Source organism: Bubalus kerabau, chromosome 9 (assembly GCF_029407905.1).
Source record: "Bubalus kerabau isolate K-KA32 ecotype Philippines breed swamp buffalo chromosome 9, PCC_UOA_SB_1v2, whole genome shotgun sequence".
In the NCBI taxonomy this organism is placed as follows: Eukaryota; Metazoa; Chordata; class Mammalia; order Artiodactyla; family Bovidae; genus Bubalus; species Bubalus kerabau.
The window spans coordinates 50,208,663-50,223,826 of NC_073632.1; the positions used below are offsets into that span (position 1 = coordinate 50,208,663).

Below are 15,164 nucleotides of genomic sequence, written 5' to 3' on the forward strand. Positions count from 1 at the left end.
TGGTGGTTGCCTGCAATCCTTGGTGTTCTTTGGTTGTAGACCTATCACTTGATAGGTCTTGATTGTAGACCTATCATCACTTGATTGTAGTCCTATCACTCCAATCTCTGCCTCCATTGCCATATGGCATTCTACCTGTGTGTATGTGTTCAGATTTCCCTCTTCTTATAAGGACACAAGTCACTGGTATTAAGGCCCACTCTAACCCAGTGTGGCCTCATCTTAACTTGATTACATCTGCAAAGACCCTATTTCGCAGTCAAGTCCCATTCACAGGTACTGGGGCTTAGGACTTGAACATGTCTTCTTGAGAGGCACAGGATTCAGTCTACAGCAGTGACCTAGAAAGTCCTCATGATTGGGCCCTGACCACCTGGCTGACCCCATCTTATTTCCTTCTGCCTTGCTTACAATTCCAGCCACCCTGGCTTCCTTGTACTTTGAAGAAGCCAAGCTTTAGGAGGTTTACACTGACCACTCTGTCTGCTTGGAAAGTTTTTTCCCCAGGCTCCCTCTTGTTATTCAGATTTTGAAGTAGGTGTCACTTCCTTATCGGCCTACCCCAGTCACCCGGTTCCCTTTTATCACATCACCATATTCTACCTCTCAGAGTAGTACTTATCACAATGTGACATTTTTGTTGTGTGTTTCTTGTTTCCTCCTACTATGATATTAGCTCATCAAGAACAATGACCTTATCTCCCCCATTCACAGCTGTATCTTCAGCACCTAGAACAGTTCCCTGTGCACAGTAGGTGCTCAATGAATATTTGTTGAGTGAATGACTACCTCATAGAATGAATTTTTTTTCCCTTTTCAGACTTAGCTTAAATGATGCAACTTGGAAAGAGCAGCTCCTGCCTAAACAATACTTAGGGACCATTGCAAAATGTATTGGGAACATGTTTTTTAAAGGGGATCATGAGCAAGTTGTAAGGTAAGAGGGTGGGTCTTCAAAGATTGGGGAGATATGGTCCCAAGTGGGTAGGTGTAGAAAATGTAGATGGGTCCTGGGAGGAAGATGGATAATTCCCTTTCCTGCTGTGGCTACAGAGCAGGAAACTTGGAACTCATTTGTATTTCTGGAATTTCTAATAATAAAAGTATAATACCAGCAGCAATAATGATAATAAATGTTTACCGAGTTCTCACTTGGCACTAGCCCTGTACTAAATGTTTATACTTCATTCTTACCATCCTTCTGAGAAGGTATCATCCTTACAGATGAGAAAAGGCAGACTCTGAAGGCTGAGTAACAAGACTTAGCACAGCGTTAATGAGTGACTGAGCTGGGTTTTGAACCCAGATCCAAAAGCTAGTGCCCCACTGCATGTGCCCACTGCTACCCTGAACTTAATTATTGTTGGCTGTGCTGGGTCTTCGTTGCTGTGTGTGGGCTTTCTCTAGTCGTGGCGGGCGGGGGGTGGGTACTCTTTAGCTGCACTGCATGGGTTTCTCATTGTGGTGGCTTCTCTTGCCGGCAGAGCACAAGCTCCGGAGTGCGTGGCCTTCAGTAGTTACATCAGTTAGTTGCCCCACGGCATGTGGGACCTTCCCAGGCCAGGGATCCAACCTGTGTACCCAGCATTGGCAGGCGAATTCTTAACCACTGGACCACCAAGGAAGTTCCTGAACTCATTTTTAAGTTCTGCTCTGTTTTTTCATCCTCTACTGATAGGCAATGTTAGTCACTCAGTCATGTCCACCTGTTTGCGACCCCGTGGACTGTAGCTCGTCAGACTCCTCTGTCCATGTAATTTCCCACTGAAGACAGCAGGAACAAGAAACGCTCCAGGCCCTTACTTTGGATCTGTGAATGGAAAAGAAAGATGAGCCACTCCCAGATTCCCCAGCCCCTTTGGTGGAGGCTCCAGCTGGCAGGGGCCACCTCTACCCTTCTGCTTCATTCCCTTCACTATACTTTAACACAGCAAAGCACAGCCACTGGCAACCAAACCCTGGATGAGGAATCGCCACACCCATTTGATTATGGTTTTGAATTTCAGGTAAAGGTGCCAAAACTGACAGCATCTGTATGGGGCTGCTGGCTTTGAAGGCCAAGGGTTAGCTCTTGTATGTCAGAGCAAGGCGTCCTGGGCAGCAAATCTTCTTCCAGTCTTATGTTGCCAAGAAAGAGGCCTCTTCTTCTTCCTTCTTATTTGTGTTTTATTTATTTTTTTATTTTTTCCTATTTGTGCCAGATTCTGTTTTTAAGATTTTTAAAATAAACTATATTTTAGAATAGTTTTAGGTTTAGAGAAGAGTAGCAAAGATACAGAGGATTCTCATATACCAGACACCTAGTTCCCGTTATTGTTAACATCTTACATTATTGTGTTACATTTGTCACAGCTAGTGAATTAATAATAATACATTATTGTTAAATAATATCACTATTTTAATGAGATTCATTACTTTTTCCCTGTTCTGTTACAGAATTCATCCAGGATACCTCATCACACATTCAGTCATCATGTCTCCTCTGGGCTGTGAAAGTTTCTTAGACTTTTGTTGTTTCTGATGACATTGGCAGTTTTGAGGAGTATTGGTCATGTATTCTGTAAGGGCTTCCCTGCTGGCTCAGATGGTAAGGAATCTGCCTGCAGTGAGGGAGACCTGGGTTTGATCCCTGGGTCAGGAGATCCCCTGGAGAAGAGAATGGCAACCCATCTCCAGTGTTCATGGAGAATCCCATGAACAGAGGAGCCTGACAGGCTACAGTCCATGGGGTCACAAAGAGTCGGACACAACTGAGTTACTAACACTTTCACTTTCATTCTATGAAATATTCTGCAATTTGGACTTGTTTGAAGTTTATCCCATGATTAGATTGGGATTATGGGTTTTTGGAAAAGAGGTCTCACAAGTAAGGTGCCATTACCATCATGTCTTATCAAGGGTGCATACTATTGACATGGTTTATCACTGTGGATGGTGATCTGGCTCCCCTAACTGTGGTGGTGTTTGACCGGCTTATCTCCTGTAAAGATACTTTTTTCCCCATTTCCATACTGTCCTCTTTGGAAGGAAGTCACTATGCGTGGCCCACACTCAGGAGTGAGGAGCTATGCTCCACAATAAAATACTTAGAATTGTTATACCTGAGAGATTTGTCTATTCTCCCCATATATTTACTTAGTCAGTCATTCATTTATGTAAGTATGGAGTCATGGATATTCACTATAGACTTTTTTTTTTTTTTACTACTTTCTTTATCTATTGCTCGTGTTGCTCCTGGTTTGACCACTGAAACTCTTTCAGATGACTCCTTTGTCCCTGTGACCTACCCCTTTCATTGTTTGTGTATGTAGGTGGTTTTTTAATTTAGTACTTTCCTACTTTTTGGCACAGTAAGATGATCCAGGCTCATCTTGTATGTTTCCTGCCCTAGCCCTAGAATCGGTCATTTCTTCAAAGATTCCTGGTTCTTTTGATTGAAGAATGGTATTAGAAATCAAGATAGCAGCATTTTGTTTTATATTATCTATTAAAAAACAAAACAAGCCATTAAAAAAGAAAGCAGCAATGAAAAGCAGTCTGGAGCAGGGTTGAAACACAGGTCAGCAGTGAAGAGGTGAAATAACTGACTTACTCATATTTTTAGGGTGGAGAACTGAAATTAGAAACTTGTCTGTTGAACCGTGGTACAAAGAGTGATTTGTTGGTATTGATCCATCACCCAGTCATCTCTCCCTTCATCCATAACAGCAAATTTCAGCTCCTCATTTGTGATTTCAAGTGAGCAACGTTCAAGGTGGCTGCTTGTCACCACCAAAGAATGCACTCATCTGCACTCTTAGGCTCCACCACAGGAAAAAAACCCTGAGAAGCATTTGGAAGACCAGCTCCTGCTCTCTTTGCCAGCAGGATCCAGTGCGCTCTGTGAGCAGAAAGCTCAGCAGAGTAGACAGAGCTTCAGGGCTGCTCACTGGCTGGCTGGCTGGAAAACCCTGTCTCAGGAACCTCAGGAGCACAGGGGCTCAGGCGGGGAACGGACCCCACCCTGCATCCTGCCCTCAGGAGGCTTACGGGCTTCAACTCTTCACACCTCTGTGTGTCCCACACCCACTGCCTGACACAGTCATTTCCTGGGCAGCTCCACTGTAAGGACGGGGTGCAGAGCTCAGCTCTGGGTGTGATCCAAACTTGAGTCTTGATCATGAACTTGAATCTGAAGTTCAGCTTCCAAAACAGCACAGTAGGAAGCATGATGGAGTAGCAGTGGTTAACTGAGCCCAGGAATGAGCTTGGGAAGGTATAGGGAGCATCTCCAGATTTTTCACTGATTCCATGGGTTCTCTCTTGCAGCTTAAGTCTCGAGTTCTCATGACTCCTTTAGCCCTGTCTCCTCCACGGAGCACACCGGAGCCCGATCTCAGCTCCATCCCTCAGGATGCAGCCACCGTACCCAGCTTGGCAGCCTCACAGGCTCTCACAGGTAGGTCAGGTGAATGAACTCCAAAGCTGTGATGACTTGTCCACAAGCTAAAGTTCTTTTGTGAGCTAGTGAGCCACCACCGAGATGGCTCAAATGAAGGATTTAATGTGTGTTAGCTGGACAACACATAGGATGACCAAATTCTCTGAGAACATCTATTTAAATGTCTCACAGCCTGAATTATTTGCAGTTGTTTTTCAATGCATCTTGAATTTGCTGGTTGCTGTTGGTGGATGGGGACTAGAAAGAGTGGTTGTTGGCCCATCTTCTTCTCTTCACAGACAGGTTAACTTTGTACCAATAGTGAGCCTGCTCACCTCAAAGAGTTTCTGTCCCTGTGTTTGTGCTTCCAGATCTCCTAAGGATCCTGATGTCCCCCAGTCCCACCTAGTACCAGCCAGTCCAGTCAGGGTAGAGCTCTGCCCAGTCTCTCTGATGGGGTGTCCACCAGTGGACTGACAGTTCCATCCCAAGAGTAACAGCAATAGGATTGTCTCTTTCTCTCTTACACACACACACACACACACACACACACACACAGATCCCCCTCATCACAAACCACCCCCAGCCCTGTCCCACTTAAATTCCTTGGTGCCCTCCCCATACTGTTAGGTAAAAACCAAACTTTGCAGTATGGCCTACAAGGCCCTGCTCTAGTCTTTAGGGCCCACCATAGGATCATTGCATATTCTCTCTTCTCTTTCTGGAATGATTTTTCCTCTGGTCACCCTCTCTTGTATCTCAGCTCAGGTAGTGGTGGTGGTTTAGTCACTCATTCATGTCCAACTCTTGTGACCCCATGGACTGCAGCCCATCAGGCTCCTCTGTCCATGGAATTTTCCAAGCAAGGATATTGGAGTGGGTAGCCATTTAGTACTCCAGGGGATCTTCCCAACTCAAGGATGGAACCCAGGTCTCCCACATTGCAGGCCGATTCTTTACCATCTGAGCCACCAGAGAAGCCCCATCTCAGCTCAGGCACTTCCCTCAAAAAAGCTTTCACTGACTTTCCTGCCAGGGTTCCCAGGAAGAGCTCTTCTAGCCCCTCCCTAGTGTTTTTGCAGCCAAGGTCCCACTTCACTTTCTGTAGTTCTCTGAGTAGATCTATCGCCCCTGCAGGGCCCTAAGCTCTCTGAAGCCAGGGATCATGTAGATTTGCTTCACCATTTTCTCTGTAGGGCCTAGCACACTACTGCCTGGCATGAAGGTCCCTTGTCAATTCGGTTTTACTGAATCATCTGGGCTTAGTAGGGGAGAAGGCAACCTGGTAGAGTGAAAAGAGCACACAGGTCATGACATCAGAAAGACGTGAGTTCAGATCCCCGTTGCACCACTAATTATACTTTCTGAGCAGCCACTTCACCACTTTTTACCTCAGTTTCTTCATTACCAACAAAATAATAATATTTAGTTCTCAGGTTTATTTTGAAAATCGAACAAGGTAAAGTATATACAATGCCTGGACTATATAGTAGCTGTTCAGTAAAAACTAATTTTCTTCAACTTTATTACTGTTTAATCCTTCCAAAATTCTTATGGTTTCTTCTTAAAGTCTCTCTTCAACACTCCTCTGCATGAGTGGCCCCCAAGGTAAGATGCTCATATCTGGGCTGGGGACACAGGGAGACATAAGAGGAGTCATTAACCTGTGGAAGAAAATATGATAGCTACTATTAATATTTCTTTTTATATCACCCTTTAAATTTTTCTATTTTTTGGTTGCATTTTAAATGTATGCAATGCATTAATATGGTTGAGAATGTCTATAACCTATAAATAAATAAACACATTTGGGGACACATGCTCAAAAGATTTTTTTACCAGTATGATGTATTTAAAACTGCAGGGAGGAGTCCCCTGGTGATCCAGTGGTTAAGAATCCACCTGCCAATGCAAGGGACACATGTGCAATCCCTGGTCCAGGAAGATCCCACATGACTCGAGGCAACTAAGCCTGTGTGCCACAACTACTGAACCCATGCTGTAGAGCCCATGCTCCGCAACTAGAGAAGCCACCGCAAGGGGAAGCCAGTGTACTGAAACTGGAGGGTAGCCTGCATGCAGCAACAAAGACCCAGCACAACCAAAAATAAATAAAATTTTAAAAGAAAAAAAAACAAAACTAAAACTACAGGGGCTTTTGGTTGGGCTCACCTAAATGGACTACTGAGTGTTCATTATCCCTGAGGTTGTTGATAGAATTCTCTTTAGAACTCATCGAATATACAGTTTTTGGAGTAATTAGCATCATGTCGATTTTTTTTTAACTGAAGGTTAACAACAACAATGATGGCAAATGCCAAACATTATGTGTAGCTTGAGAGCTTCTTGAGAGGAGAAGGGAAGGTTGTTTTTTTCTTTTTTTTTTAAATGGAAGATAATTGCTTTACAATGTTGTGTTGGTTTCTGCCACACAACATGAATCAGCCATACACCTCTCTCCTCCCTCTTGAACCTCTCTCCCACTTTCCACTCCATCCCAACCCTTTAGGTCATCACTGAGCATCAGGCTGAGCTCCCTGTGTTATATAGCAACTTCCCACCAGCTATCTATTTCACATATGGTAATGCATATGTTTCAGTGCTACTCTCTCAGTTTGCCCAGAGGGAAGATTTTATATGTGTATATTCCCAGCATAGAAATACATTTGTACACACAGTCCATAACTGTCTATGCTTCAGATTTGAATACATCGGAGGGAACACACCTGTCTGTCTTCCCAACCAGAAGGCTGTCTTGAGAGTAAGCCCTGGCAGTTGGAAGTTGTCTCTTTTACTTGTCAAGTTGGGAAGAATTGGTGCCACTTTGGCCTTTTCAGCTTTCCCAAGGCCAGAGCCAAGGGGACATGGCTGAGGCATCCTGCCCCCTCCCCCCCGCCCCCAGCCCCGCATACAGGAGCCGCTCCGAGCCTGATGTGCTTTGATACTGAGGGCTTTGTGGGTCTGTTTCCACAGTCTGCCTCTACATCAACAAGCAAGCCAATGCAGGGCCGTACCTGGAGAGGAGGAAGGTGCAGCAGCTCCCTGAGCACTTCGGGCCCGAGCGGCCGTCAGCAGTCCTGCAGCAGGCTGTGCAAGCGTGCATCGACTGTGCCCACCAGCAGAAGCTGGTCTTCTCCCTGGTCAAGCAGGGCTACGGTGGTGAGATGGTGTCAGGTAAGGCCCTGGAGTGGACTGTATGAGGAGGGCAATGCAGGAGACCCTGGTTCAATTCCTGGGTTGGGAAGGTCCCCTGGAAAAGGGATAGGCTACCCGCTCCAATATTCTTGGGCTTCCCTGGTATCTCAGACAGTAAAGAATCCACCTGCAATGCAGGAGACCTGGGTTTAATCCCTGGGTTGGGAAGATCCCCTGAAGGAGGGTGTGGCAACCCACTCTAGTATTCTTGCCTGGAGAATCTCCATGGACAGAGGAGCCTAGTAAGCTACAGTCCATGGGATCGCAAAGAGTCAGACACGACTGAGCGACTAAGCATGGCATCCATGGGTGTCTCCAAAGAGGAAAGCAGCTGAATCAGGCTTGGGGGACTGTGGCCAGGGTCTGTCTCCATCTGCTGGGCTCCAGGGGCCTTAAATGAGCCTGTGTGCCAGAGGGGCTTGAGGAGAAGAGGCTCCCGGACCTGGGTAAGAAAACTAGACATCTGAATCCTCTCCCTTGACTTGTCCCTTTCTCTCATCTCCACTTCCAGCTCATCAATAAATCCTATTGTTCTAACTTCCAAATACATTCAGAATCAAGCCACTTTTCATGACCCACAGTAATCACTCTGGTTCTTTCCAAATCTAAGCCAGATCATGCCCCTCCTCTGCTCCAAATCCTCAACAGCTCTCATGTCACTCCCAGAAAAAGCTCACATCCTTACAAGGGCTCCCAGGCCCCATGTGACCTGGCTCTGGTCACTTCTCTCTCTTGTTTTTTTTTTTTTTTTTTTTTTTGGTCACTTCTCTTAAGTCCTCCACTTGACTCTGGTCACAATGGCTTCCTTCTTATGTCCATGCTCCTCCTGCCTCAGGACATTTGCAACTGCTGTTCTCTCTTTCTGGAATGTTCTTTCTCCAAGTGTCCATGTGACTTGCTCCTAGACTTCCTTCAGATTTATAGTCAAATGCCACCTTCTCAAAAATCCCTTTCCTGACTACCCTGTCTGACATATCAGCCTTTGTCACTATTTATTCTCCCTTCCTCCATTTCATTCCTTTTTCATAGCACTTGTCACTGTGCAGGGAAGTGGGGAAAGTTCATGGTCTCAACCTATCTCACAGGATATGTTTTTGTTTGTATTTAACAAGAGCTCAATCCCACCTCGCAGCACACTCCTCCAGTTTCCACCCTGACTGAACAGCATCCAGGGGGAGGGGAAATTGTCACCACAAGGCGGAGGCAGACTTCAGAGCTCCGCCCCCTTCAGCTGCTCCCCTGCCCGAGACTGTGTGTCTTCTCCACGTGTACAGTGGTTGTCCACTACTTGCCCTTAAGGCCTGGGAGCTCCAGACCTTTGCAAGATGCTTTGAATCCAAGAGGACAGCCTGGTGTCTTCTCTGGTCCAGCATCACGGACACAGCCTCCATACACCCAGGCAAAAGGGAGCCAACTTTCCATTCACAGGGCAGTACAGGTGAACCCACTGGCTGGCTAAGAGAGGATTTGAGAGAGGGGCCTCTACTGTGGCTGTGTCCTGCAAAAACGAAACATGAGTGCTTTACTGGACTCCAGATAAATAACCAGGGTTTGCAGGTGGGGAGATTTTGCAGCACAGCTTCACCAGCTCATCCTGACTCAGCCCTCCTTCTGGAGCTCCCTCTGAGAAGGAAGCTGGATCTGTCTAGCTGGTAACTGATTAAAACAGAACTTGGCGAGGTCTGGGTGCATGTGTCTGACCCAGGGTGACTTCTAAGAGACTCCAGCAGATGCGGGCAGAAGAGAGGAGGAAGAAGAACTGCACCAAGAAGGGCCCAAGAGGAGAGTCCCACTGTCAGACCTCTGAGGGCTCCTTGGCTGTTCTTTTCTGATCTGAGAGCCAGGTTCTCGAACCTGGACTGCTCTCTGAGGTTGAAAGCCTTGTCCTTTTCCTGGCTAAACAGCAGAGCTCAAGACACAGACCAGTGCTCAGAGAAAGCTCTTCCTGCGCTCTGCGCCCCTCCCTCTTGAGTGAATCCCACCCAGGTTCTTTGTGGCCCTGCCCTCGACTGGGAGAGCAGACCCCTAACTCTCTGATCTGCTGCTCAGCTCTTCTGTGGCCTCAGGGGCCTCGGCACTGGCAAGGAGGTTCTACAGAGCCTGGCACCAATGCCCGAGCAGGCAGAGCCCTGCCAAGTTTCCCTTGGCTGAGGGATTCCCAGGAAGGTCAGAGTGGAGTGCCTGGTCTTGGAGAATGCAGTGGCACTGAGGAGCCTCCTCCTCCTTGAGGTTGTGAAGCAGCACAGTGGTCTTCCACTTTTCTGGTGGTGATGTGGAAGCCCAGCAAGATGACGATTGCTCCAAGGTGGTTTAGGGAGGGGCTTAAGGAGAAAGACCAGACTCCCCCACTGTCCACCTAGAACCTGAGCCTTCAGACACTGCTTTTTAAACATCCTCGTGGGCACAACGTGTAGAAAATAGTGACACTAGTATGGGCATCGTGGACCTGAAGAACTCAAACCTCCATGGTTGGGCCTCAGGCCACCCCAGAGGCTGAGGTCCCATGTCCCAGTACCACGGCCCATTCCCAGCACACCTGTTGGGATGCTCTGCCTTAGCCATGTTCTCCCAGAGGGATAGCTATTGTGATCTCACATATTACACGTCTGCTTCCAGGAGGTGGGATTTTCCCACTGTGTGAGCTTCCAGTAATCTCTGGGAATGTGGAAACCCTGATCTAAGGCACAGGCCTGATGCCCCAGACCCACCTGCTGTGTGGTCAGTCTCCATCTCACCTAGTCTTTTAAGGTCTGGGAGGTGAGCAGCAGTGCCTGCCCCTCCCCACTTCCCCCCCTCCCCCCCACCCAAGAGGGAATCTCCAGCATGTCCCAGAGGTCAAGATCCTCCTTACTGAGCACCTTGGCAGCTCTTTGCTGACCCTCCCAATCAGAGTCATTATTATGGAGTATTAAAGTGACAGGCAAACACCCCTTAGAGGCCACGGGAGCTGGAAAAATACTCCAGGCCTTCTCAGTTTCCTCGTCTACATTATGGGATCATAACCTTCTTTCCACTGTCTTCACAGGACAGTCAGACAGCATAAATGAGGTGATAGACATGAAAGCTCTTGTTAAATTATTAAAAGTTACACAAAAGAAATGATTCTTTTTATTTCTAATTTGAATGGGTAGGTGTGTGTGAGAGTTTATTTTTCAGTTCTGAAATCAAAGTTAGCTCTGGTCGCCCTGTCCTAGTGTGCTAGCCTTTGGGAGCTAGAGTATAAAAGCCCAGGCTGCGTTCCACATGTGCGCACTGAGGGCAGAGCCTGGGGGAGGAGGGGAGCAGAATGTCCTGCTGGGGATCTTCTTGTGTGTTCCCCACACTGGAGCTGGTGTGTGAGCTTCACATGGCAACAGAGTTCCGTGAGGAGGATTACACAAAGAAACAAGTTCTCAGCTGGAGGAACTGGATGTTTCTTCAAAATTCTGGTAGCCCTAGAGAAATTGAGTGTGATCTAGCATCACTGCAGAGAGAACACCGTTGGAGTTCTTTTATAAAGACTCCTCCCTAGAAGGCTGAATGAACCCTGAACACTGGGTTAGAATTGGACACCTCAGTATGAACTCAGTTTTATTTGAATATACATATATATCTAGATCTGGGCTTCCCCAGTGGCATGACGAATCTGCTTGCAGTGCAGGAGATGTGCAGGAGATGTGGGTTCAATCCCTGGGTCTGGAAGATACCCTGGATGAAGGCATGGCAACCCACTACAGTATTCTTGCTGGGAAAATCTGGTGGACAGAGGAGCCTGGCAGGCTACAGTCCATAGGGTTACAAAGAGTCAGACACTACTGAAGGGACTGAACACACATACCCGTGCACACACACGCACACACACACAGTCACATCTAGATACAGACATTTATCAAGACCCACCTTTGATCCAAGTCTGTTTATCTAGAGTTGCTTAAAAAATGACGGTGTGTCAGCGGGATGCAGGAGTAAATCTGCAAGCTCCCAAAAGATAAAAACTGGAATAATTTAGCAATAAAATAAATAACATAGTGTTGGACAACCCACAGTACAAAATAAATATATTGAGTCTACACTGTTATTAATGAATAAACAAATAAATAAGTGGAGGAGAAGGGACAAGTCTTCCTTATGGAAGAATTTCAGATTATATAGGGACTGTTCCCTCTTCAGGAGGTAGAGCTTAATCCCTCCATTGCCCTTGAATGTGTATAGGACCGTGTGACTTATTTCCCAGGAACAGAATATGAAGAATACAGTGGAGAAACATGGCAAACACTTTCTTGGCCAGGAGATGAAGGTTGACATCCCAGAGATGCCATGTGTCTATCTGATGCAAGGAGAAGGGCGCTTTGCCCCTGCAGTCTTCCTCCTCAAAAACCCATGTGAAAGTGAGTGTTAGTTGCTCACTTGTGTTGAACTCTTTATGACCCCCTGGAGTGTAGCCCACCAGCTTCCTCTGTCCATGGAATTCTCCAGGCAAGAATACTGGAGTGGGTTGCCATTCTCTTCTCTAGGGGATCTTCCTAATCCAGGGATCGAACCACAGTCTCCTGCATTGCAGGTGGATTCTTTACTGTCTGAGCCATCAGGGAAGGTCCCCAAAAACCATAACCCCAGTCGAATCATGAGAAAAATGTCAAACAAACCAAATTGAGAAACATTTTACAAAATACATGATCAGTACTCCTCAAGACTGTCAAGATCATGAAAAACAAGAAAAGACTGAGAAACAGTCACAAATCAGAGGATACCAAGTTTACGCAACAGGTACAGCCAATGTGATCTCCTGAATGAGATCCTGGAACTGAAATAGGGTGTTAGTGAAAAAACAGGTGAAATCCAAATAAAACTTAGTTAAAAGCACAGCAGAACTGACCACACCAAGACCTGTTCCCCAGGGCTGATGGGCTTGTGGCTTTCTCCAGAGTTCTTCTCTGAGTAGCTGTGTCTGTGCTCTTCCAGTCTCCGCCTCCTTTGATGGGAAGCAGCACTTGCGGAGCCTGCCCGTGGTGAATAGCGTCGGGTACGTCCTCCGCTTCCTCACCAAGCTGTGCCGAAGTCTCCTATGTGACGACCTCTTCAGCCACCAGCCCTTCCCCAGGGGCACCAGCGCCTCCGACAACGCCCCCGAGAGCCAGGAAGGCAGGATGGAGTCAGGTAGGCTTTTGCCGTCTGCCTTGGGGCCTGCAGGTGGCTCCAGGTGTCCCTGCCCTCCCAGGGCAGAGGAGGCTGCCACTGAGGGGGCTCCTGGGAGCTCTAGGAGCCAGAGGTTCCCTCCTTCCGCTAGAGGTTCATGAACTGCCCCTCTGGGCATCTGAGGCACAGTGAGAGCCGGCCAGGACCAAGGACACCCCGATGGTCCCCACCCAGGCTGCAGTGGAAGAGATGGCTCCAGCTACTGAGAGCTGACATTGTAACTTTTAGGCCTATGTTATTAGAATGTAGACACTGAGACCACATCACTTGTAATGAGTGATCTTTTTCCCTCTCTTCTAATAAAGACTCTTGAGCATTTATTCATCACTGTCAAATAATTGAAGGACTACTAACCTAAGTAACAAAGAAATCCTGAAGAAACAAGGGCTAACGGATTGATTACGTTGGTCCTCTCTGGGGGCCTCAGGTTCCTACCCAGGTCAATAAAAAGTGTAATAGAGTGTCTATCATGGCAGGAATTTGACCTGGCTGTAAATCATATATGTCCTCCAGTGAGACTTAGTGTTTCTCCTTCATCACAGGACGGAAGGTATCCGAGGAGCTGAATGCCTTTTGTACCACCAGCCCCAGAATAGCTCAGTGTAGGGAAGTGGTCGGTGGGAAGGGCAAGGCCACCTGGACAAACTTGCCACACCATTGTCTGCCCAATAGGCTAGGTGCCAGTGGGAGCTGCTCATCCCCCACATAGTGGCCCTGAGTTATGGATTTGAAGGCAGTGGCACCCCACTCCAGTACTCTTGCCTGGAAAATCCCATGGACAGAGGAGCCTGGTAGGCTGCAGTCCATGGGGTCGCTGAGCGTCGGACACGACTGAGCGACTTCCCTTTCACTTTTCCTTTCATGCCTTGGAGAAGGAAATGGCAACCCACTCCAGTGTTCTTGCCTGGAGAATCCCAGGGATGGGGGAGCCTGGTGGGCTGCCGTCTGTGGAGTCGCACAGAGTCGGACTCCACTGAAGCTACTTAGCAGCAGCAGAACATGAGTCCAGATTCTAGATTTCAGGTTTCAAGGATGAGCAGACATGTCACCTTTTTTCTTTCTCTGGAAGCAGTGTTGTTGATACATAAAGAACACATAGATAGTGAAACTGAAATCTAGCCATTATGTCATTCGGCAAACATTTGCTGACCCCTTTCCTATTCCAAGTACCTTGTGAGACCCTGTCTTGGAATAAGGCAAATACGTGAGCTTAGGAAGTTTTTGAGGTATTGAGTGACCAGTGTGAATAATGAAAAAACCAATACATTTGCAGTTATGTGCTCACAGACAGGTTTAGAGAGTTCAGCAGAAGGATACTTATAATCAGAGTGGCTATATTTTAAGCCTAGGAGGACATCAGGGAAGATTCTTAGCATAGATTTTTCTCATATAATGTCAAGAACCTTGTCTACAATTTTACTTTAAACTCTCTGAGACCTGGGAAACAGGAAGAAATCTGGCCTTTACAAAGAAAGGTACCTAATTAAATATAGCCTATGTGAGCAGATGCTCTATACTTCTGTGTTTTCTTGATGTCTCTGTATGTCTGAACTTGAGAAAGTCTTCTCATGTCTCTGGGCCTCAGTTTCCTGTGTGAAATGAGGGGTTGAGTTGCTCATGTATAACCTTCTGGTTCTGACAGTCTATGAATATGGCCTCTCCTATAAACCTTGGTTGACTCAGAAACATATTGTAAAGCTAATGTATCTTCCAGTGAATCTTGCAATGAGAACAGCAAATGACTGATTTCATTTGACAAACTCTTAAGTCGTCGTTACATTGAATAAGCAATGACCTATGGGACATAATCATAACTCATGTCTCCCTTTCTCCTTGAAATAAATGTCGCCTGTGAGATCACTTATTCCCTGTCCATGGATGAAATTTAGGGCAGATCTCCTGCTTTTCCTGGCTCCTTTCAGAAAACAAAACATTCTTTAGTGAATAGTTAACATCCAGGTCAGTGTGATCATCAAACTTTAAATTTCACTCAAAGATGTAACTACTTCCCATTCCCAGCAGAGCCCTGGCTTTGGGCCAGTTGCCTGCAGCAGCAAAGGAAGGTATGGTTGGCTTCTCTTCACCTCCTGCCTAGTCCTGTGTTTTTGCCCCTTCTGTATGGAACTAACGGTGATTCCAAATCCTTCCTGATCAGAGTGAGGGAAGGAGGAGAGAAAAGAGGTAGGAGAGTTTTTGCTTGACTAATCCCACTGTGAGCTGGCATGAGGCTCCCTGGTTCTGGTGGGTGTTTCAAGCTGATTCTTCATCCTGTGGGCTCTTGTTGTTGTTATTGTTCAGTTGCTAAGTTGTGTCCAACTCTTTGCGACCCCATGAACTGCAACACTCCAGGCTTCCCTGTCCTTCACTGTCTCCC

General features: G+C 46.8%; 1 protein-coding gene across 1 annotated transcript in view; it reads left to right on the forward strand.

Moving 5' to 3' along the window:
- The first annotated feature begins 4,319 nt into the window (after window positions 1-4,319).
- Window positions 4,320-15,164, forward strand: part of SCML4 (Scm polycomb group protein like 4) — a 40,430-nt gene continuing 29,585 nt past the window's right edge. Inside the window, exons 1-3 of the mRNA XM_055535282.1 lie at window positions 4,320-4,438; window positions 7,394-7,594; window positions 12,557-12,751. Of these exons, the coding sequence (XP_055391257.1) occupies window positions 4,327-4,438; window positions 7,394-7,594; window positions 12,557-12,751 (508 nt within the window). The 5' untranslated portion in view covers window positions 4,320-4,326. The remainder of the gene's footprint in view (window positions 4,439-7,393; window positions 7,595-12,556; window positions 12,752-15,164) is intronic.